We start from the raw sequence: 24627 nt of genomic DNA on the forward strand, positions 1-24627 counted from the left end.
AATAGAACTTTTGTCAAGCACTGCAAAGACAAATAATCTTCAGTTCAGAAATGCCAGGATTACTGTCTCTAGTGGAAACCTGATTCATTGGAGTATTGATTTTGCATGGCCTGGTTTTTGGTAGCAGGGAAGCCACAAAGATGGCTCCTTTGAAAAGCTCCTGGAAGATTCCACCAGGTCCAGCAGAGCCAATCTCTGATGGCTTTGAAGATGGACAGGCTGCTGGCCAAAACTGGGCCAATGAGAGAGGTTGGTAATGCTTCTGGGATGACAGATTTAAGAAGGAAATTTAAAAAAAAATCACAGGTTTTGCTTCTAGTCAGAGGAGGAGGTGAGGGAAAACAACATGGAGAAACCAAGGTCAGTGAGGAAGGAGGGGCAGGAGGAGCTCCAGGCACCAGAGCCGAGATTCCTCTGCAGGCCATGGTGAGACCATGGTGAAGCAGCCCATGGGGATCCATGGGGGCTGCAGAGATTCACCCCTGGGGGTAGTGCCCATGGTAGAGCAGGTGGATGCCTGGAGGAGGCTGTGATCCAGTGGGAGACCTGGTGGAGAAAGAGAGACCTTTCTTCCAGGCTGGAGCAGCCTGTCCTTGGAGGACTGCACCACGTGGAAAGAGAGACCCATCCTGCAGCAGTTTTGGGGGGCTATCTGCCCATAAGGGGAGTTCAGGTTGCAGCAGGTGTGGTAGGGCTGCTGTTCATGGGAGTGCACCCACTCTGGAGAAGTTCACAGAGAACTGTCTCCCGTGGGAGTGACCCCACAGTCTCACAGGGGAAGGATTCCTCTCTCAGAGCAGCAGAAGAAAATCTCAATGATGAGCTGACCATTGCCCTGTGTCCCTGCACTGTTGGTTGGAAGGAGCAAGGGACTGGGGGAAAGCAGTGTTTTAAGGGCTTATTTTACTTTGCAACTATAAGTTGAGCCTGTTTTGTCCTTTAAGTGTTTTTCCTGGTCTTTATCTCACTCATGAAGTGTTTGTCAATTTCTTTTCTTCCCCTCTCCACTGCCCAGCTGTAGCAGGGGAGGGTGAGCAAAAGACTCCCGTGGGTGCCTGGCATTGGCCCAGCATCAAACCACAGCAATTCCTCTCAAATCACGTATTTATCACTTGACCACATACCATCTGGCTCCCAAACCACTGGTACACCTGAAGTGCATGCTGAGCACTGCTCACTTACTCAATGACTAACAGAAGTGCATGCTGAGCACTGCTCACTTACTCAATGACTAACAGTGCTTCAACTCCATTGCCCAGCCACACATCCACGACTTACAGTGCTGTGTTCAAGTCCTGCTCCAACCCGGGCTTTGGGAGCGGGAGGAGGAGGAGCAAATGACTGGGGGTGGGAGGAGCAAAAATTTCTGCTGGGAGTTACACAGAGTTTCACAAAGGGGCTCCTGAGATCCAGCGTTCCTAAAAATATTCACATCTACATAAAGACTTTTTTCCCTGGAAAAAAAAAAATAGAAAAGAAAAAAAAACCCAAACCCAAATATTGGAAGCTTTGACCTCACAGAGTTGATGGGATGGAATGCCCTTGGGAGCCCCAATGGAGCTGCACGAAGGACCAATTTAGAAATATTTCTGAAGCTACTGTGCTACAAAGCAACTTAGGAGCTGCTCATGCCTGAGTGAGCTGCCACTTGCTCTGGAGCTCTGTGAGCACAGCATGGGAGCAGCACAGCATGGGACCACAAATGCCACTTGGAGCAGGACAGGACAGTGGCTGAGCCTCCTCCCAGGCACTCTGGACACAGCCCAGGAGGAGCCCAGAGCAGCACTGCTGGAAGGAAGGATGTGCCAGGGCCTGGATGGGAATCCAGCCTGAACCCTCACCAATGCAGGAGCAGCTGAATGTGAAGGAGATGCCATCAGAGACCTCTCCAAATCAGTTTGGCCACGGGGCTGTGCCTGTGGCCCCAACACAGCCTGAACAAATGCCCTGTCTCTGTGTCTCACTGCAAGACATCTTCCAAGAAAAGACAGGTCAAGACTGTTCTCCACTTTATGCTCCTATTACACTTAAAGTTCACACTTCACCTTAATCCAAATTGATTTCTCACAGGTTTCATCCCACTGCCACTCCCGCTTCTCCCACCTCCCACAGCCAGCAGCCCCGCTGCAGCACCCACTGCAGAGCCACGGCAGCAGGGGCTGCAGCAGGGACAGATCCATCCCCCCTGCAGCAGAGGGACAGATCCATGCCCCCCTGCAGCAGGGGGCTGCAGCAGAGGGACAGATCCATTCCCCCCTGCACTCCTGCTCCAGTGCTCCCAGAGCCCATCACACCCCCCAAGAGACCACTCTCAACAACTTCTCTGCAGCAGCCCTACAGCCCATGCCCAGACTGTGCTGAGCCCAGCCCCAGCCAGGCTTCTCTGCAGCCCTAATGCTGCAGGTACCATTCCCATTGTTGGGGCACAGGGGAGCACTGGCAGTCAGCTTGAAATGGCAAACTCATCACCAAGCTGTTGGTGCATCAGTAACAAAGCTAAAAGCAACCACTGGCGTGGACTGCCCCCCTCAAGAGCAGAGACATCTGTCAGCAGCTCCCCCCTCTGATGTCCCAGGTGCCCATCCCTGCTGAAGGGCAAGGGGGTGCTGGCTGCCACCCTTCCCCATCAGAGCACCCAGCAGGTGGGGAAGGGGAGACCCTGGAGTGCCAGCAACCTTCCTACAGTTTACCCAACACACAGGCTGCTCCCCTCAGCAGAGTCCCCCCAGAAAGCCCAGCCACCTGCGGCAGGGCCCCCCTCATTCAGGGGCCATGGGCTGGGCGCATCACCAGCACTGGTAGGAGTTTGCTGTAGACAAGTGAATCAGTGGAACAGATGAGCAGCTCCTGAAGCATCTACCCACAATGTACAGCAAGAAGAGATGTAATTTCAGGCTTATGGCAGATGCTGGAGGGCTTGTGGTGCTAAAAAAAAAATTAAAAAATAAATCTCAACACCTACATATAATAGATAGCTTTCTAGGACAAGGAAATCCTGCAGTAGCTGGAAGAAAACCAATCACAGTGCCCAACTAGATTTGAGGTAAGGAATCAGAACATGGTCCAAAACAACATCTCCTAAAGGTCAGTTTCACAAAACTAGAAAGAACCAGACACAAAAATAACTGAGAGAAAACATCTAAATATAAGTAAGTGTGACAATGCTTATTGGAGGATGTTTAAAGATGCCTTAGTGGAGTCCTCTTTGCCACCAAGAAAAGCAACAGTATATTTTTAAAAAATTATTTGGTCTAAAATAGAAATTTAAGACAAGAGCCAAATTTTTAAAAACAGAAAAGAAAAAAATTAAATCTACTTTAAAATTAGAGACAATTTTATAGAATTCAATACATTTTATAAAGAAAGCTAGAAGACAAAAAAACCTAGAGGCAATAGGTCTATCAGGAAAAAGCAACAATCTATCAATACATTAGGCTTGATACTAAAAAAGTACAGTGAAAATATCCTGATACAGACGATGCAAAAAGTATAAGCATTACTTTTATCTTTGCAAATAAGGATGACTTAAATCTGAGCTATAGCAAAATTCTCAGAAGTGAGCTGGGAAGATCCCCAACAGCATCTGCTAACCATCCTTCACATCTGTAACGAGAAAACCTGAACTCAGAGCCTATGAAGGAGCTCACCCAAATTCCTAACATTGACTTTAAAAAAAAAAACAAACCAGAAGCCTGTCCCAGGCCAGCCAGGAAGTTCCAGAGGTCTTGGGATAATAAATAAAAAGCCCTGCTCAAGCAAACAAAAACTTAGCACAGTGCCAGTATTTCCAGAGGGCAAACGGCTGACCCGGGAAGTGCAGGCTGGTCACCCTGCCCGTGCTCCCAACAGGGCAGGGAGCGGCTAGCGAGTGCTCAGGGATAGAAACACAACTCCTGTTAGTCAACACAGTTTTCTGGCTGGAGGGCTTGTCAAACGGATCTGGTATTTCTTCTTAGAGTTTGCATTTGGCTGACAAAGGTAACTGTGTTGACATAATACATACAGACTTCTGCGTGACGCCCGACCTCGGCTGGGGTGACAGTTCAAGAACAAAATCCCCCTCGCTATGCAAACAGCCGTGTATAGTGTATATCCAGAGGATTAAACCCAGTTGAGCCCAATGACCTCATTAGAGTTGTACCTGCACTGCCTGCCCCTAGAGAAATTTTGGATCCCCAAAGATGACATTCCCAAGAGCAAAAAGGGCCTATGAGGCAGCAGAAATTGCTCTCTGCACATAAAGCTCCAGGCAGCACTGCTGGGAGACATGGGTTTCCAGGGAATGCATGTTTGGGCTGTGTGCCTGAGTTTGCAGCGAGTTGAGAAGAACTAGAGAAGGGTATTGCTAGAGCCCCTGCCTAGGGAGCAGGCTCGTTGAAAAATATTGGCTGGTTTTAGAGCTGATTTTCACACTTGTAAAGCTGGCCAGAGGCAGAATGGAAAGCTGTAAGCTCAGCCATGCCTGCAGCCCTCGCCTGGTCCTGATCCTGCACATGCCCCGTTATACACAGCTCACTATCCTTGTTTCTTACTTGGGTCCTAATCTGTGCTCAGCACTCTGAGCACCTTCCAGTAACACCACTGGACACATCAACTTATGTTATACCTTCCCAGATGGAAAGAGAAGCAGTGTGATTTCTCTTGAAAGAGCAAGTTCTTCCCAACCTCCCCAGTGCAATAAAAGGATGGTCAGATTTGTCAAAGTTTTCAGCTGACAAAAAATTTCACCCCTCCCAAAAAGACATATAGACATCTTTCCTGTGAGAGGAGCAGGGCTATTCCTCACATCCTTCACCCTCAATCGTGTCACTGCCCTGCCTTGTCTGTATGTTTGGACATACAGACCAAAGCCTGGAGCTTTTTTTGAACCTCTCTGACCACACAAATATCTCCAAGTGTCCAGGTAACACTGGATGTAGGAAAGCCTAACACCAGACATTCTCCAGCATGAGACTGGCTGAACAGTCAGCTGTGGATGTGAACTGTCTACCACAAAGGACACCCGGGGCTTTCAGTGAATCCCAGTTTCCTCTGCCCACAGGCACCACTCACCTCCTTCTCTTTGTTCAGTTCCAGGCAAATGCTGATGTGAGATGCTGCCCAACAGTCACACTCTTGTGGCTATGTGCCATTGCAGCTGCAGGCAGTGCTGAAGTGACAAGCGACAAGTTCTTCAAAAACGTCCAGGGTAACGGATCAAAAACCCCACCCTCACAAGAGAGATCACCCCCACAGCTACTGAAGCAGTGCCAGTTACACATCCCAGCCTGAATCCAGCTTATCCTGACAATACAGTTTTAGCTCCAGCTGGATGACCTTGTGTGAGCTTGTTCCAGAAACGAAAGACTTGGTCCTTCCAGGATTTGGCAAGAGCTGACACAGCCATCACAGGTGCCCTTTTCATTTATTGAACTGGCTTAGGGTATATTTGCACATGAGCAGATAAACTCTTTGTCCAAAGGACTTCAATCTGGCTGCTGGGTTCCAGATGAGCCCCTCTCATTCACGTGGCTGCTCACGTGTCAGGAGGAGCAGGAACTGAGCTGAGATCCCTGACTTTTTGTCCTGCATCCAGGGAGGCTGACAGACTGCTTACTTCCCAACACAGAGAGATGCAGTACTGTCTGAACACCTAAGCACGTATGATCTTTTTAGCAACACAAGATGACAACACTTAGATGCAGGTTAGACATTTTACTTTACTGAATCAGACCACCACCACTGGCCTGACCACCTCATCCTCGTGCTGCTGAACTCCTTCATGCACAGGCACTCCCAGTTTAGGCTGTGACTGAAGGAGGAACAGTGCTCATGTGAACAAAACAGGATGGGTCTTGGGACTTGCCACAGCTTCAAAGTCTGTCAGACTGAATTCCCCACTAGTCACACTCAAGCTCTGTGAGCAACTAGAGCCACGTCCCCTCAAATCAGGAAGGTTAGCACTGTTTGCACTTGTGTTGACTTTATTCGTACACGCCGACAGCTTGTACAGAGAGCAGACAACAGGCAACTGACAAGGACTAAGATCTGGAAAATATCTCCGTGATCACTTCAACACAAAGCTGTTCCTTTTCACTTTCACGGGAGCTTCACCTCAACTCACAGCGGAGGCAGTCTTAAAACATCAAATGCATTCAAGTGATCCACGATTTGAAAGGCAATAAAAGCCATTAATAGCTTCAAATCTGCTTGCAGCCAGATAACATAAACAGCTAGTTATCTTGGGAGAAGGGTAGGGTGCTTTTCTTCCCTAGAACCACTGATTACAGGCTTGCAGCACCCACATTTTAAAGCAAAGCTGAAGAGAAGAGCTTTTCCAGCTATACTGCAGTTTCTCATAAACCCAATACAGCCTGTCTGTGTACTATGGGTGCTATGGGCAGCGTTTTATGTACCAGTTAAAAAGCAACTCACTATTCGAGGTCACTGCATCCAGCGGCTGCCCAAGCCAATGGGCATTTCTGTGCTTTCTATCATTAATAAATCAATCAAATGTTAGAGGCACTGGAGTGCAATTGTCCTGTCAGCCTTACCCATTCCGGTACTTTTACTGAACCTTGTTGAGTTACTGCCTATTTACAGGAGACTGAGAGAGGCAGTGAGACATCAGCATCTCAAAATACTTGCAACTTGCACATCATTAACACAACAGGTATTTCATTAAAGCCATTTTACAAGCTATAAAACTGAAGGTCATTTTATGTCTCTCTCTATAAAAGCAGACAGTGATATAGTCCTCAATAAAACATACTCTATGGTACAATTTAAGCAGCACTACACAGACTACTTGAAACTCCTTACACAGCAACTTATATCCAGTATAAGTTCTCTGTTAATACTGATATCCAGTACTATTTCTTCACTAAAATAACAAGACTTTGAAGAAAAGAAATTTACACCCTCAAATAATACAGCCTTCTTAAAAATATAGAATATCAGTTTAACAATTTTCCTAGATTAATTCATTAGGGAGGTCAACAAATAAGGCTACAAAGCCGACTTCCAAGTTACCTGTGCAAAAAAAAACATGTAAATTCTTCACTCTGCTTTCGGCACAGCAGATTTACGATAAAAATATGAAAACGCTGAAAGGCTGGAACACAAAAGCAAGTGTACAGCGTTGTAATGGACTTGTCTTACAAACCCGAGCGCTCTTGCTCAGGACCTGACGCGGCACTCGGAGTCGTCCTCACCTGCACCGCTGCCCCGCTCCTCCCAGCGCGGGTCGGCTGAAGGGACGCGGGTTTTACCTGAGTTGGCTCCTCCGTCTGCAGCTGCCTCTGGGGGACAAAAGTTTCGAAAAGTCGGAGGACAGCAGCAGCAGCAGCAGCAGCGGGAGGAAAGGGGCAGAGAGTGAGCCGGGAACCCGGCGGCAGCCCGGTCACCGGAGAGAAGCGACGGGCGGGCACTACTCCGGCTCACCGGCAGCTCGGAGCCCCTGGCCGGGGCCGATCGGAGCCGGGGCTCCCCGCGGAGGTGCCCTCACCGCCCCGGTGCGGGACTCGCGGCCCCCCGCGGGCCGTGCGGCGCAGCCCGGGCGCGGCGCGGCGCGGTGCGGTGCGGTGCTGTGAGGGGCTGTGAGGGGCCGCTCCGCTCCGCCCGTCCCTCGCGCCCGCCCCGCGCCCGCCTCGCGCTCACCGGCGTTGCGGAGCTTCTTGTTCCGCAGCACAGAGAGGATGACCAGCGCGTTGCCCAGCACGTCCACCACGATGGTGAAGATGAGCACGGCAGCCAGGCCGGTGGCGGCTCCCGCCGCCGGGCCCCCCTCCAGCCGGCAGCCTGGGCAGCTCCCGTTGCTCCCCGGCCGCTCCATGCGCGCCTCTGCCCGCCGCCGCCGGGGCCCCTCCTCCTCCTCCCGCCCCGACGGCAGCTCTCACCCCCTGGGCCCGGCCCGGCCCGGCCCGTCCCGGGGCGAGCCCGCCGCCCCCTCCCCGGCGGTGGCCTCCGCCGCCGCCGGGACGCTCGCCCGTCCCCCGCCCTCGGGCACAGGTGCCGGCAGGGGGAGATTGCGAGGCGGAGTTTCCCACCTCGAGTCGCTGAAGCTTTTCCCGGTGCCTTTGCTTCCCACCGCCCCGCGGCTCCGCTCCCAGCCAGCCACCCCTCAGGCAAACCCATCCCCACAGGGACTTTTTCAACCAATTACGCCAGAAGAAGGCCATTCACTTTCGCTTTAATACTTTTTACCGATTGTAACGTGTGCACTGGAGAAACCCCAGCAGTAATGTGAGCTCAGCAGCCCCCGCACTCAGCGGCTCCACAGCCGCAGGAAAACAGTGCTCAGCCGGGACACCCGGCTCCCTCAGCCGGGACACCCAGCTCCCTCAGTCAGGACACCCAGCTCCCTCAGTCGGGATACCCAGCTCCCGTACCCGGGACACTCAGCTCCTGTAGCCGAGATACCCAGCTCCATCAATCGGGATACCCAGCTCCATCAGCCGGGATACCCAGCTCCTGTAGCCAGGATACCCAGCTCTATCAGCCGGGATCCCAGCTCTTTCTATCGGGATTCCCAGCTCCCTGTATGGGGATACCCAGCTCCCTCAGTCGGGATACCCAGCTCTTTCTATCGGGATTCCCAGCTGCTTCAGTCGGGATTCCCAGCTCCCTCTATGGGGATACCCAGCTCCCTCGGCCGGGATACCAGGTTCCCACAGCCCAGCCCCATGGCTGGGGCTTCTAGGCACCTTCTATGCGTTATTCCACACCTCCATGAGTAAGAAGACGCCAAACCACTGTGGTCAGGCTGTGGCTACAATACCACAACCACATGAGCTCTCAGCTTTGTTTAGAAAGCAAAATCAGAAAAGAGAAAATAGGGATACTAAAGAACCATGGAATGGTTTGGGTTGGAAAGGACCTTAAAGATCATTCAGTTCCAATTCCCCGTGCCATGGGCAGGGACACCTTCAGGAACACCATCCAGCCTGGCCTGGAACATTTCAAGTGATGGGGCATTCACAGCTGCTCTGGGCAACCTGTGCCTCATCATCCTCAACAGTCAAAAATTTCTTCCTTACATCTAATCTAAACCCACCCTCTGTCAGTTTAAAGCCATTCCCTCTTGTTCTATCACTCCCTGCCCTTGTCTAAAGTCCTTCTCCAGCTCTCTTGTAGCCCCTTTAGGGAACTGGACGGTGCTGTAATGTGTCCCTGAAATGTTCTCTTGTCCAGGTTGAAGAACCCCAGCTCTCTCAGCCTGTGTTCATAGCAGAGGTCTCAGCAGCAGCCGTGGGCAGGACAGAGGGCAGGTCCATGCTCAGGCTGTCCAGCACCACCTCCTCTGGCTCCTGCCCAAAGCCACCCCTCTGTGTGCAGGTCAAAGTGCCCAAGCAAACATGAAGGTTGTGTCACAACCCATCATGGGGGTTTTACTACTGCCTGGTCGAGTGAGTCAATAACAAAGCAAAAAGCAAGGCCTTTGGTGGCTCACTCCCTGCCAGCAGAGTACAAGCAGCAGCGAGGCACGGCAGAGACCAGCAGCAAATGAGGTCTGCCCTGGCCTGGTGGCTTGGGGTCAGAGCCAGCCTCGCATCTGTGTTCAGAACCTTGCTGAGTCAACCTGCTTTAAAGTCTTCTTACCTTTTCCCCACGACTGAAGTGCTCAATTTTGGAAAAAAAAAAAAAAAAAAAAAAAAAAAAAAAAAAAAAAAAAAAGAGGGTTTTAAACAAAATTATCAAAATCCTTGAATTGTTAAAGAGAGCATTTTGGCTTGATATGTAGCTTCTTTTGGCTTCCTTTTGGCACTCTGCACTGAATTCTGCATAGTTTTGAAAATATTTTCTCTGTGTAAACCAAATAATTTTGTTCATGGACTTTCAGCTGTTCTGTTCAGGACATACTTGCAGACCGGAGTGAGGTCAACTCTCACGGACATATCCTTTCAGCATCTTTCACCTTCACTCTGCTCTTCTCTGTCAGTTTTGCACCATTTATAAGATGTTCTCAGAGTGTTTCAGCTGTGGAGAACGAGGATGTGACTTCAAAGGACCTGAACTTTACATAAAAGTATCTTGGCAAGAGCACCAAAGCTACCCAAAAAAGATTTTGGCCTCACACTTAAAAAAACCTTGCTCACAGAGCAGTGCAAGGTAAAGGGGGTATAACATTTCATTAAACGAATGCAACTGGAAAAACATTAAAAGGGCTTTTTATCTGGCCACTTTTTTTGGTGTGTAATTTATACCTGCAGAAAGCAGTTCTTTTTCCACAGCCTGGAGTGACTGCCCTGGACGGGAAGGTCTGCAGAGCTCTACCAGGCATGTGTGCATCTGCATAGCTGCAGCAACTAATCTTCCATAAGAAACTTAGAAGAAATTATGATAGATGTAGTGAGCAACTGTTTTCATCACAGGAGTGATTTAGATGAATGATCTTCAGGCTGTTTCCTCCCACCTTCCTGCTAAATGGACTCTTCACTGCTTCAATTAAGACAAGGCAAGCACTCTAAGAAGCAGTGGCAAGGGGAAAAATATTAAGGTAGAGGTATCAATGAGACCTTTTTAATTACACTTTACCAGAACTGCCGACATAAATCATGCTGAAATAAGAGTATCCCCAGTGTGTTAGAAGAATTTAGGCTCATTTGACTGTGCAAGGATCATGAATGTGATCGCAGGAGAAGGCACCTGAATCAGGGTCAGAAACCAGAACCCTTCAGTACCTGAACTACGCCAGGGAGAGAGAGTAGGTACATGCATGCAAACAGGAAGACCAAGTAGAATGTAATCAGTGCAAAATATTCAAGCACCAAAAATGCACGCCCCTTGTGCAAAACTGTCACAGCTTTGCTAACAGGGAGGCTGGGAGGGGCAGTGCCTGGCACCCTCCTGCCATGCCCGTCACAGCAGCCCTGTGCAGAGCATCTCTCATCCCTTGCTGAGAGTGTCCAGTGGCACAAAACACCCCCATTTCACAACCCTACCTACCAGGCACACAGCTTAGTAAGAGTTAATCCAGGTATACTGTAATAAATGGAAGCTTACATAATTGAAAAATAGCTGAGGCATTAATCTTCCTTCTCGCTACCTTGAGTCCTCTTTAAAAAGATTATTTTGTCTTCAGAGACAGCTTTAATGCTACTTAATGAATCGCTTATAAATGAAGAATTTTTTTCACCTCCTATACAGGGACAGGCTGACTACTACCCTGATTGTCACAGAGACAATTAACTTTTGTCAAATATACAAAGATAATAGCTGTTCTCTACAAATACTACTATACTGAATTTGGCATATTTAAGGCTAATTTTTCTTGCTGTTTTGACTAAGCATGCTTAGTGACAGTGACATACCCATTCCCTTTAGCCAGACCTGGGGAACTCCTCATGCTTAGCAAAATAATTAGTGGCCCCCTGGGCATCTGCTGGAACAGGCAGGCTATCACTGAATCAGGAACACCGGGTTGGAAATTTCAGAATTCCAGCATGAGCTCATTCAAAGGTATCTTGGTGTCCCACTTCAAAGGAGGGAGAAGACATGAAAAGAAAGGAGAGAGATACAAAATCAGAGCCTCAACTTCCACGCTGCCTGTCTCAGCTGCAGACAGGGTGCAGGCAAGCCATCTTTGATTTGTAACTCCCTCCTTGAAAAAGCAGGCACCAGGACCACAGGGACCACGGGGCAGGTTAGTGGTTTCCTCACTAAAAATAACTCCCAGTGAGCTGCAAGGGCAATTTGGTAGTCACTCCTGACACTGAGGTCCCCAAGCAGTAACACTCAGTTATCTCCCTTATCCATGTCCCACCAAACACCTGCTCTGTTCCCCAGATCCGCACACACAGGGCAAAGATGCTGAATGAAGCTGAACCCCTCTTCTCCCAGCACACCAGCCTAGCCAAGTACTTGTATTTATTTCTAATAAAAACAGCAGGCAATGAAAGTTGTAATTTCTCAACACACCTGCATTTTGACTCAAGCAATGGCCTTTGGGAGACGCACTAAGCAGAAGCAGAAATGAGGCTGATAAATCCTTTGCCACACGGACTACTTCCACACTCTTTAGCCCCTGCACTCTTTAGGCTGCTCCTTGTGATGGGCAGAGCAGGTTTGCTACACCCCTGAACAGACTCCGTAAGAGTGCAGAGGTCTCTGCTGCCTCCCATATTGATACCCGCAGCCTACAGGTGTTGAATGCCACAAGGATGCAGTGCTCAGCCAGTGGAGAGCATCAGCATGGCCTTTCCAGTACAGACTGTTTTATTTGCTTAAGATTCTGATCTAGAGCCCAGACAATGGAGGTCCATTCCTTGGTGCAGTCTAAGACTCACTGAGCCCACAAACAAAGCTAAAATAAGTCATTTAGTCCTGCCATGCATTGTCATTATAAGACACGAAATAATACAACACAGACACGCTGCTGCTTTTAATGTAAAAAGGGAAGTTAATTTTTTTATTCTAACAGTTGTAGATTTCTAAATTCTAAGACAGTAGATTGGAGGGTAAAAGTGCCACCTCTCCAATGACACTGGGCAAACTAACAGTTCATCAAATTTCTCTTCTTCTATAAAAGAATGCAAAACAATAAGTTATTTACAGCAAGTATGTGAGAAAGTGCATGACAAGAATGTAAACATCAAAAAACATAGAAAATCTTAAAAAATCAAAACAACAATACATCATGACTATTAGCATAAAAATAAGGGCAAACACCTTGTCCCCCCCACCCCTTATTTCGATTCTGCCCTAAAATCCAGCATGTGGCCAGGAGGCAGAGTTATTTCCAAACCACTGCCTACAGGGGAATCACTACTGCCCACCTGCAGTTCTCCAGCCAAACACATACAGCAGTCGTCCCTCTCTCCCAAACTGTTCTCTGGTCCAGAGAGAAATACAGAGAGGCAGCACAGCTGTACTGTGCACAGCATAAGAGAATGCCAGTCCTGGGAAAGCAGCACTGGCTGCTTCAGTAATAAAGGGATGAATGCAGCAGCTTGCCCTGAGCTGCCATGGCAGAGGAGATCAACAAACAAGCAGCTCTATTTATGCTGTCGTGCTTGCCTAGGAACTCCAGACAAATGAATAACCCCGTGTTCAGCCACTTCCCCTCTTTGTCCCCGAGCAGCAGCCCGACACGGCGCGCACAGCCCGCTGGCCCACAACAGCCCTGGTTGTTAATCAGCACCAGAGCTGCGGACACAGGCCTGTTCATTCAGCCCAGCTTAACGCTGCAATCTAAACAAAAAGGGAAAGAAGGAAACTCTGTATTCCTTTTGCACCCTGAATAATAAATTACACCATCAATGTTGCCTTGGGATGCAACATCAAGCCACTTCCTTTGCTCCAAGATGAGATATAAGAAGAATGACTTTGAGGCTGACTTGCCTTTTCAAATATCCCATTTCCCCCCCCATCTCAAACTCGAGGATGCAACATGAATGAAATCAGAATTAGCCTCATTACAAACAAGCAAGGGGGAGGCTGACCTACATTCACTCTGCCTCTCGGAAGGAAGTGACGGCAAAAGTTTAAAACCTGTCATACAGGGCTGCAGCACATTTGGGTGAAAGTTTGTTGCAATCAAATTGTGCTTTCTGAAAAGGCTTTTACTGGTGGGATGATTTGTATGGCAGCAGCTGAATTATGCATGGGATTTGTACAGGCTCTGCTGGCAAATAAATATGTGTGAAGAAACTCAGGCTTCTTCCTGCAGCATCATCAGTGCCTCGAACCCAGCTCTGCATCCCTGGGGACACACGTGCTGGGTTTTGTGGTAGCTCTCACCACCAGCTACATCGAGCAGCATCCCATGGCTGGAACCAGTCTTGCTGCAGGTCTCAAGATGCTAGGACAGAATGTGGGATTTTTCAGTGACTTCACTTAATCCTGCCCCAAAAAAAGCCAAATTAGAGGGTCTGCTCCCCGCAAAGACAGCCTGGTTGCTGTGTAGGCTGCTCAGGGAGGTTGTTCAGATGGCAACTGAGAGGTAGCATAGGACTCTCCCAGGTGACAATCATGGCTGAAGGAAAGATATAGAAATGGTCCAGCAGGTAGGGTTTGTTGGGGGGAAAAACCCTCAGGGAAGGATTTAATTGATATATTTAACAGCTAATAAAACCTAAAAAATTAAGTGTTTTAGTATCCAAGTCAGAAACTTCTGCAAATCAATACAATGCAAAGAGAGGAAAGCTTATTCATGACAGATCAGTCCTCCCACCCCATTTGTGTTCAAGATCTGGCTTTGACTCAAGCAGAAGAAGGACCACTCATTCTCCTCACACCATCCCCCAAATATGTGTGCTGAAGTCAGGTTGGGGCAGACCTTTCCCTTGCACAGAAACCTCTTGGGATGGCAGGACAAAAAGAGGGAGAGAAAAGGGAGCACTTCATACTTTTTGTCATTAAGACTCCTCACCCAGTCCCTTATCTTACCATTAGAAACAAAACCCATTCCTGCTCTTTACAGGTCTCCTTTCACCATTCCCTTTCCAGCCCATCCCTTTTGCCCCAACATGCTGTGCACACAAAAATCTCTCTGTTCTCACAGTTTCCCACATCAGCACCTACAGGGATGCTGGCTGAGTGGCTCTCAGTTTTCCTAGTGCAGCTCTCACAGCCTCTCTCATCTCACTTTCTCTCCCCTTACTTCCCCCTCCTCCAGCCCAGGGTTTATCCCAGTTAGGGATCAGCTAGAGGAATCAGGTCAAAATTTTGGAAACATCAGGGTATTACCCAGTTCACCACCACCTGTATGGGGAGAAGGGACCTAATTTTATCCTCTGACTGTTCCAGGGGCAAGAATGTGAGATGGAAAGTGCTGAGATGCTCTGGGGACTCTCCCCTTCACATTCTCTGCCTCCCCAGCACCCATGTGCATTCAGATGCACACCCACCTGCAAACATTCTGCCCACACCAGGTCCAAGCTGCTTCTCCAGCTGGGGAAGGCACAAGCCATTGCCATTGGCAGTTGCTTTCCAATGCTAAGGCTGAAATTCCCATGGCTGTCCTCTGCAAGGAGAGAACAACTGCCTTAGGAAAGAAGACAAGGAGCTTTCCCTTTCCTGGAGCAGCCCCTGCTGCAGCCTGGATTGTGACTTGAGCAAACTTCAGGAGCACTTGGCACTAAGCATCTTGCTATGAAACAGCAGTGTAGGAAGGACAGTGCGACACTTTCGAGCTCTTAATTATGTCCCAAGCAGCACCTCTGTGCCTGCAGTAATGAGGGCTCAGCTACATCCACGCTGTTAGTGAGATCCTGTTTTACTTCATCCTCATTATGGGAATAGCCTGCTCAGATCCAACAGCCGTGGAGATGTTTCCTCTCATGAAGCAGATTGCCTTCCCCTGTCAATTACGAGCAGAGAGCTCAACAGCCCTGTGCAAATTGCTGGGTGAGAGCATAAATAGGAGGACATGAGAACCGATTACAGCCTTGGTGGCAGGCTTGCTTAAAAACACCTGATGGGAACAGGAAGGTCAAGAGTAATAAAAAGCAGAGAGGTGATGGTGATGGTGGCTGGCACAGCAGTGCTGTGGAGCCAAGGGTGATGTGTGGTACCTACCTGCCCCTGCAGAAGTGCAGCCAACCACAGTGGCAGTGTGCTGGGAGTTAACAGGGGCTGCAGCCAGGTGACTCCACAACCAAAGCTTTTTCCACAGTGAAGAGATTCCCTTTCCTCGGGCTATCACTTTGGTACTTATCAGCAATGTGCAGCCCATAGATGGGAAACTCCGTATTCTTCAGGGAAACGGAAATGATTCTCTTCTCTTGCTGTACTCCCACTAAAAGCTCTGATTTCACTGGACCATCCAGCACACCTGCAAAGCTCTGCAGCATTCCCAAGAGGCGAGCAACCAGGTCCCTGGGCTGAGGTTGCACACAAGACTTTACCCAGCACACAGCACTGGTGCTCACACTGCCCACAGCAGCTGCTCTTACCTGAGGAAGCCCAGGGTTAACTTCCATCATAAACAAACTCTTGTCCTGCTGGATGCCCATTCCAGAGAGCAGGATGAGAAAGTGTGTGTGGATTTTAACCAGTGGTCCTGAAGATGATTTGTTCAGCCCTACAGACCTTGCTGGCTCCTCCTGAGCCTGCTTTGCAGCCCCGTTGCCCTGCTGGACCCCTGGAGCCTGCCTTTCCTCCTTCCTTTGGGCAAGGAGGTGACAATGTCTCTTCTGCCTAGGGGTCAGACCAGGTCAGGAACAATTAAGCGAAGGAACAACTTTCCTGCAGCAAACAGCTGAGTGCCCATCTTACAAAAATCACTTTGCTCTGCCCTATAATACATCATTGCTCATGAACTCCCACTGGTCATCAACCCACTCCCCATTGCCTGGTCTGATCTTCAGCCTGCCACGGTAAGGTCCACACCAACACCCAATGCACGTGTGAAGTGCCACCTGTGTTTGCTCTGTCCCCCCCATCTCTGCAATAACTGCATCCAGAGACCTCCTCTGGGCATCAGCTCTGCATCAGTGTTTTTGCAGCCTCTGCAGGAGGGCACTGATTCCTGCTCACAGAGCAGTTCTGTCTGAAGGAAAGCTATTGTGTTTGCCTGGGTGGGCTTTGAAAGAGGGCCTCTCTGTGCCCTGCAGATTCATTCTTCACCTTTCCACTCCTGCTGTCCCCACAGACCCACTGGGGTTGCTCACCCTCCTCACCCCAGCCCCTTTGCTTTCCTTCTAGACCCTGCAGGCAGAGCTGCCTGTGATTTATTTCCTTGTATTTAATTCTGCTAAGTCACAGGCACCAGAAATCTGCAGCTGGCAACTCCAGGCTGCTTTCCAGCTTCTCCATCCAGACCTGCCAGCAGACGTTTTCAGTTTTGGTTCTCAGATCTCCATTACAGTCTGGTCTCAAAACAGTGGATCCACCAACCCTCCAACTGTGCATGTTCAACTCCACAGCCTTAAAGCTGCTACGAATGAGCTGCAAGTTCCTCCTGCTCCTCGAGAGAAGAGGGTATCCCTCCATTGTGTCTTTCTTTGGCAGAGCGTGGTATCCTTCAGATCTCCTGAGCACAGTTTGGTGCCCGGTTTTCCCCTCCTCCCCAGCTGTAGGCTCATAAGAAAAGACAGCTCTCTTCAGATCAGGTGATGTTAAAGTTCTTCTTTATCAGTAACTCCACTTACCTCTGCAACAAGGTGAAAACAGTGCTTGAATTTCTGCTGCTTTCCTAGAGAATTTAAGTGACACTGAGCTGTAGGAGCATCCATCCTCCTGCTGCCTTTCCTTCAGCTCCTCACTCCTGGTTGTGCTCTGCCATTCCTGCAGGCATTTCCTAATAAAACCAGGCTCAGGTTTTATTCAGTCATGTGGAAGAAATGAGAGCTTCAGTTTGTACCTCATAGGAAAATCTTTGAAAGTTGAACAAATAACTTCAGAGAAGAGAAATGGAAAGAAAAAGGAAGGATTTGCATGCCTCAAGTTCACCCCACTTTCCTAAAATCTGATTGAAGAAAGCAAATTTGGAGATGTTAAGTCAGTTACAAGGTTTAGCAGGGTTGTATACAGTTAAAATGAAGCCCCCAGCAGATGGGATTAGCTCCCCCAGTCAGAGTTTGTCCCTGCTCCCAGGCAGTGGGCACTCCAGCCTGGCATGCAGTGTGCACAAAAGAGCCTGAAGGAAAAGGCAAGGCTGCTGAAGGAAAGCTGGATGCAAATTAGATTTGTAATACAGAGAGCTTGAAATTAAATATAAATTCAACTACAGAAAAGGTTGTCAGAGATATTTAGGATTTGTATGTGTACATTACATATATATACACATACACACACTCATATATATTTATAAAGACCAACAAATCCTATCTGTGTTCAATGTGGGCAAGATGTTGCTATAGTAATCTTAATTTTACATTCCTTACATTAAAAATAAGATTGCAAGTTGTTTGGCACTCAGACTGTCTTTTTGTTATAACATGTGCTGCATTTAACCCAGTGGGACTCTGTTCTCTACCTCTTGGAACTATGGAAATAGAAATAACTAACAATAATGTCATCATCACATGGCAGCCTTGGATTCAGTTTCCTTTAAAAGAAGGGGAAAAGAAAAAAAAAGGGCAGACTGATAAAAAAAAAAAGCCTGTGCATGTTAGCATGGAATTTAGGCTTGGACATGAGCATGTCCTTGAGGCAGAGACCCAGGGAGGCACTGGGAGCTGCAGGGCAAACAGGGAGTCCTGGGTGGGAGCGGGGCAGATTTCATGTGACACCAGCTGTAAATCAGAAGTGACTCCACCAAAGCCAGGAAAGGCACCAAAGGGATACCAAAAAGGATAAAAATCCAAGTGAGGTACCTGTGCTGCAAACACACTGCCTGTGATGAGATAGGGAGCTGCTCCAAAAGCTGGCATGGGACAAGGGGCTCTCTGCCCACACTGGGGGTCTCTGCCTGTAAGTGGGGAACTAAAAATAAAACTTTAACACCTCTCCCAAACCAGCCTCCCTCTCTGGTAGGGGCAGGTCGGAGGGTGGCAAAGGGCACCTGGCAGGCACGGGCTGCGCCCAGCAGCTGCACACAGCCACACGGCCACCACAGCTGCTCACTCCTACCTTGGTCCCCTTCTGGGAGGCTGCACGGGGGACCCAAGCCCTCCCAGGGAACGGACAGCACTTTGTCTCCCTGGATTTGCTGGAGCTTCAGGAGGTACCAGACCTGGGGAGGTGTGAGGTGGGGGTCCGTGCAGCCCATGTGCACATCCTGTGCTCTGCAGAGATGAGTGCTGACTTGGAACATCCCCATCTGACATCGGCTCCCAGGAGTGTTTGTTTTCTCCAGATTGATGGTGTTTACAACTCCAGGCATCTTCTCAGTCATCTGTGATCTCTGGCCATGAGTGGGTCTCTTTGGGACATTGGATGACAAGTGTTGTTACAGTGCCAAGGAGATGGGACTCCCAGCTGCCTGTGGCAGGCAGAGCACTGTGAAATCATGATTTATCTAGAGTTAGATTAAGTTATGTCTCTCTTTCCGGCCTGCCCTGGCAGTGGCTGCATGCAGGTATGCCGTATTTCTTCCTCTAAACAGCAGAACGTGGGGCCATTTACCAGCAGCTCGAGGTCAGAAGGTGCCCAAATGTAAACTCCAGGACAAAGCTTGTCTGAGCACATTTGAGGGACAGAGCTGACAGGTGACAAACAGCCAGAGCTGAGTTCGCTCTATTTTGGCTTATGCCACTGCTTGGGGAAATACAGGAAGGGAAAACAGGTGAATTATTGTCACCTTCAGACTTAAACAAATGGAGGCTTCAAACAAAATTGCATTGCTTAGACGTTCAGAGGGGGAAATATTTACCTCGCGTGCAGAAATAAATGTTAAAGTTTATGAGTCACATAAAGCCTTTTTATGCTGAAAATCCCTTCTGGATGAGAATGGGGATATTTCTCATTGTGATCTTGATCCATCCAATTTATTTGTGGATCAAAAGGATCAGTGAGGGCCTTATTCTGCAGATCTGGCAATGGGAAAAGTTCTTTCAGTGGGGGCTGGATGCCCACCTGTTTCTCCCCATCCTGACTCACACAGGTACCTTTCCCCACCCAGAGAGGTCCCATCGGCCCTGGCAGGAAAAGCTCTGGTTGCCTCTTTGCAATGAGGGTTTTTGGCTGCAATGAGGGGTCTGCTCTGTCATGTGGTTGCTCCCCAGGGCCAGGGGATGGAGTGGGGCTCCTCCAAAACCCCCTGTTCACAGGCAAAATCAGGCTTTGGAGGAAGACAAGGAGCAGAGCAAGGTGGAACACAGGAGCTGACAGGCTAGGCAGGGGGAGGCTGCTCTCTCTCTCTCTCACTTCTTGCAGCCCTGAGCACCCACCTTGCCAGGACACAGGATGCCAAACACTGGCATTCACTCCTCTTCCCTTAGCAGGTGAGAGGGAGGTGCACCAATGCATAGAATAATGGATGAGACAGAGAGGGGCTACCCCAGCCCATGGGGACACTATTCCCAAGCTGCTGGCACCACATTCCAGGGAGACAGACAGCAGCAGATCCTGGGAGAGGCAAAGACAGGAAAAACTCATTCATATGCAAAGGGTTTAGATCTTGGGGAGACTGGCAGTGAGCTCATGCAGCACAGAATGAGCCTGCACAGACTTCTCTCCCTTTTGGAAAAAGCAAATTGCTACTGCAGGAGCCTCAGGCCTTGTGGAAAAACCACCATTTCCTTCATTGGTGTTGATTTATTCGGGAAGAAGCCTCATTTTTCACTGATCGTATTAGAAGCACAGAATGGATTACAGCATGGAGTAACCCTGATAGCTGAGAAACTCAGTGTATGCAAATGTGAGCCTTAAACGGCTCTTCTGTGAAAGACTGCCTGTAGCTGGGACGTGTTGGAGATGTGGCACCAATGAACAGCCTGGTATTTAAAAGCAGAGGCTCTGCCACAAGGTCTGCTGACATTTACAAACGCAGCTGCTGCTGCGAGAACAACTTGCATCTCTGCTCTGCAAACCTGCTCCTTTTGCTGCAGAGCCCTGTGCCCAGTACACATGCACACGTGCACCAGAAGACTGCTAAAAACAAACACTAAGTCATCTGCAGCATCCATCAGCGCCCAAGGCCTCCCAAGCTGCTCCCTTGTACCTAAACTGCAGCCCAGGAGTGGCCAAGAGGCAGCACCAAGGGCCCAGGGCTGTTTCATCCTCTCCCACCTCCTCCAGCCCCTCGGAGCTCAGACATTAGAGGGGAACACGTTCAGGTGGGAAGAGGGATCAGGTGAAACTTGTGTTTTTGCCTGGACTGATGCTGCCCTTTGCCTGGGTCACCTGGTGCATGTTCCCGTGAGTATCCCTCGCGGACCCAGGCTGCACCCACCACCTGCAAGCAGCACAGGGATGGACAAGGATGCATAGGGATGCTGTGCAGTGTGTGGCAGCTGCCTGAAGATGGCAAGCCAGCACTGCAGTTTATAATACATGCAAATAACCCTGCTGGAGGGAGAAAGGGGCTCCCTACAAATAAGAGGGCTATATTTTCTTGGCAGCCCATGGAATGCCAGAGCAGAATTTAAATTGCGGTGTTTATCAAACAAGTCTGAGCCTTTTTTTCTTTCCTCTTCTTTGTTAAATGCTGCCCGTCTTGCAGAATTTTGAGCAGCACTCCTGGTACTGCATCAGTCCTCAAGCCCAAATGCAAAGTCTGAGGAAGAAATTGCAATGCATCCTTTGGCACCAGGGAGCCATAGAGCTGGTGTGTGCATGCAATAATTTATCCTAAGCCTTCTAGTGGCATTTTATGTCTTTTTGCTGTAGTGCTATTACAGCTTTGATTACTCCATTTTTATGTTTGTCAGCACAGCATATGGGCAAGATAATTTGTATTCAAAGTATTAAACTGGTAATGTAAATTATTGAAGACCCAATTCATAAACGCATTACACACCATATGCAGATTTCTTCCCCTTAACTCCCCCCTTCTCCTCCTCCTCCCCATTTTGCAGACCTGGCTTCACACAGCTGGAGCAGGAGTGGGACCACTGCCAGCTCCCACCCCATGGGCAGCAGGCTCCTCAGGTGAATGAGTGTCAGGTGAAGACCCAGCCTCTTCTTTTTCCTGCTGCCCCCTGCACAACTCATTCATCCCCAGGTGCCTGTTGCCCTCAGCTCATCTCATTCTGGCACCTCCAAAGACAAGAGAAGCTCTTTCCCGTCCTTACTCCAACCCCTACTTGCAGCAGGGTACCCTCTGAAGTATGTACATCTCTCAGTGCAACCATTGCAAGGAGGCATTGGAGTGGGCTCAGGAGGAGGAGCAGACAGCCACTGTGGCAGTCCCACCTCATGCCTGTCTCCAGTTCCACACGTGCAGGACAAGGGCAGCTTGGCTCTGCTTTTGTGGCAGGGGCTGCTGCACCTGTGGTACACACTCAGCCTCATAGGCAACAGGTCACCTCTGCCTGTGCTCAGCCCCCCCAGGATCCAGCAGCAGCCACTCTGAAGGGCTGGGGGCAGTGAAACCCTGCAATCCTGCATGGGAATTGGGCTGTTCAGCTGTAACCCCTTCGATAACAGGCATCTCCTTTCAGTGGCTGTTTACCAGACCATACACAGCGCCATTGTGCTGAGCAGATGCCGTCTTCTGTTTTTCTCATTACCAAGATTTACTGTCTTATAAGCTTATTATTGACCCAGGCTTTAGGCTTCCTTCAGGGCTGAGGCCGAGGGAAAAGCAAACTCCCAGCACTCCTGTTTGCAGGAGCATCCCCCACCAAACCCAGGGAACTGACACGGGGCTCAGGGCTGCCCCCTCCAAACCTGGATTCCTCCACCTCACAGTGAGGGCTTTGACAGCCCAGAAGGGTATCAGGGAGCTGCAGGGTGCCCTGTCCCTGCCCTGGGGGATCCCAAAGCCCCTGGGCAGCCCCTTGGCTCTCCCCCTGGTATAGAGCAGTTTCAGTGATTTGTGCTGCCAGCACTTCTGAAAAGTTACATTACAGAGGAGGAAGAATTGGGACTGCAATGCTTAACTGCATTTAGCATGTGTAAAATCAGGCAGGGCTCCTAACCTAGAGCCCCCACAGCACACAAAAAACCTTTCTGGTCCCGCTTTTCAGGCAAAATACATGCCTCCTCCCACCCTGGGACAAAAAGGAGTATTTTGAATCCAGCTTTCCAAAGGTTTGGCTTCCAGGGTGCTCACGGGTGACCACAGCAGTGTTGCTCTACTTCTCCAGACCTGCATTTCCCCAGCCAAAAGGTGCTGCTGGCAAGAGACCAAGAGGCAGGATCCCTGGTACCCGGCCCTAGCAAAGGAGCTGTTTTACCTGTGTGCTCACACTCCACCCAGTGCCAAGAAATCACCCTCGGCAGAAGGTCCCAAGCTTCTACCCAGAAAAAATGTACAACTCCATTTCAACCCAGTAGGACACAGAAGTACTCAAAAAGTAAAAATGCTGCCAGTGCCTACTGGGACTCAGCTCTGCTCCCCCAAGCAAAAATAAGCAGTTTTGCCAAAAAAAAGACATGAAAACAAGGCAGCACAGCAGGAGTCACCAGCCATTGGTGCTGTACCCAGAGCCTCCTGGGTCAGATTAGTGTGTGTGTAGCTGACAGGTAAAACAAGACCATCCCCCACAAATTACGAATTTTGCAGGGCTTTCACACAACCTGGCCACACATTGCTGAGTCAGAACTTTCAGTGACACTGCCACACGGCTGCACTGGCTCACTCCTCAGTCCTGCTTTAATTCATGGGACATGGAGTCCAGCAGTGCCAGAAACAGAGCAGGGTGGGAATTACACTGCTCCCTGAACAAGAAACCTCCCAGCACGGGCTGGCTCAGGGTGATGCCTCCACCTGTGGCAGGCACAGTGCTGCTCCAGCAGCAGTGGATGTGTGCTGGGAGCACTGCGCGGCTCCAGCTGTGCACAGCCACGTTTGGGTACGTCACAGCTGTGGCCAAAATTGAAGCTGCCAAGGCAGGGTATGCAGGAAAAGGATGGAAACATGAGCAAGGTGCTGGAGATGGAGGAGCAGAAAGGGAGCACATGCAGAGAGGCTGGGAAAGAAATTACTCTTTGGGAAAAAACAAACCAAACCACTATTCAGTTATTTCTGTTCACAACATATTTGTAATTCCTTCTCCAATATTTGTTTTCAAAAAAGCAGAAGGATTTTTCAACTCCTATTTCATCATCAAATGAAGGAGACCCTGATCCATCCACACTGTGATGACCAAGCCATGAACCTTGTTCCTGCAGGATGAGGGTGAGGGGCTGGGAATGAAAGAGGGAAGGAGCAAGTGGAGCTGGCCCAGGCAGACAGTGCTCCAGGGCAGATGCTGCTGCGGGCAGGGGCAGCCCTGCGCTGTAACAATGGGCTCAGCTTTGGAAGAGCCGGGCTCTGCACATGGGAAGGGTTCAGAAGCCCCGAGCTGGGTTTTCTCCTCCTCCTCCATGCATCTGCTTTTCTGCTGGGCTCTGCAGAGCTGCCCAAAATCACAGCGGGCACTGTGCAAGCAAGGCCCTGAGCATCTGCTGTGCATCACCAGCCACAGCGATGCAGGAGGCTTCCCCCAAAACCTCGGAGCAGCAGCAGAGGTGGGGCATGCAAGCAGTGCCATCACACCAGAGCGTGTCCCTCCAGCGTCTGAGGGGGAGCTGGGACGCGCGGAGCTCTGCCGGGGAGGGTGGGGTCCTCCGCAAATAACAACAGTGACTGTTATTTTGGAATACATCCACAGAGAGCCACCGTGCTGTTCATTTTCCGTGCCTATAACCCACATTATGAAGACACAACCCACCCCAGCAGACGAGCTAAACAGCAGGCTTCCAGATGTCCACCCGCTCGCCCATCTCAGACTCCTAATCCCCTACTTTGTCTGAGCTCTAGCTCATTTCTGATGCATTCAGATTATCCAGCGAGCATAACTGCTAGTGAACATCTGAATATTTCCCCCTCCATCTCACATTTCACCTTGCAGGAGAAGCACTCCACAGAGCCCAGGCCCTTCTTTATCAAGCCAATTAGTGCAACACAAAAGCAGTGAATAGGACCAGGCAAAGCTCAATGGCCTGTAAAATCCCCAATATTTCGAGATGGGCTTAGGCCAAATATGACTGTTTAAAAAAAAAAAAAAAGGGAAAGCCTAGGGTGAGTAAATCAGAGTGCTGGCCTTTCCAACCACATTAAAAAGAAAACCCAGCAAATCAGTGCAACGTACAAGGCAGCTCATGGATCATAAC

The 24627-nt window shown here is 49.5% G+C and overlaps 1 protein-coding gene across 2 annotated transcripts in view; it reads right to left on the reverse strand.

The window, feature by feature from the left end:
• GPR50 (G protein-coupled receptor 50) overlaps positions 1-7829 on the reverse strand; it is a 44945-nt gene extending 37116 nt beyond the window's left edge. Inside the window, exons 1-2 of one of the 2 annotated variants that reach the window (XM_041485092.1) lie at positions 7639-7829; positions 7194-7280 (exon numbers count right to left, since the gene is read on the reverse strand). In XM_041485092.1, the coding sequence (XP_041341026.1) occupies positions 7194-7280; positions 7639-7813 (262 nt within the window). In that variant the 5' untranslated portion in view covers positions 7814-7829. The remainder of the gene's footprint in view (positions 1-7193; positions 7281-7638) is intronic. The other variant, XM_041485093.1, reaches the window with a different exon arrangement.
• Between the last annotated feature and the right edge of the window lie 16798 nt (positions 7830-24627).

Source organism: Pyrgilauda ruficollis, unplaced genomic scaffold (assembly GCF_017590135.1).
Source record: "Pyrgilauda ruficollis isolate IOZ18807 unplaced genomic scaffold, ASM1759013v1 scaffold7, whole genome shotgun sequence".
In the NCBI taxonomy this organism is placed as follows: domain Eukaryota; kingdom Metazoa; phylum Chordata; class Aves; order Passeriformes; family Passeridae; genus Pyrgilauda; species Pyrgilauda ruficollis.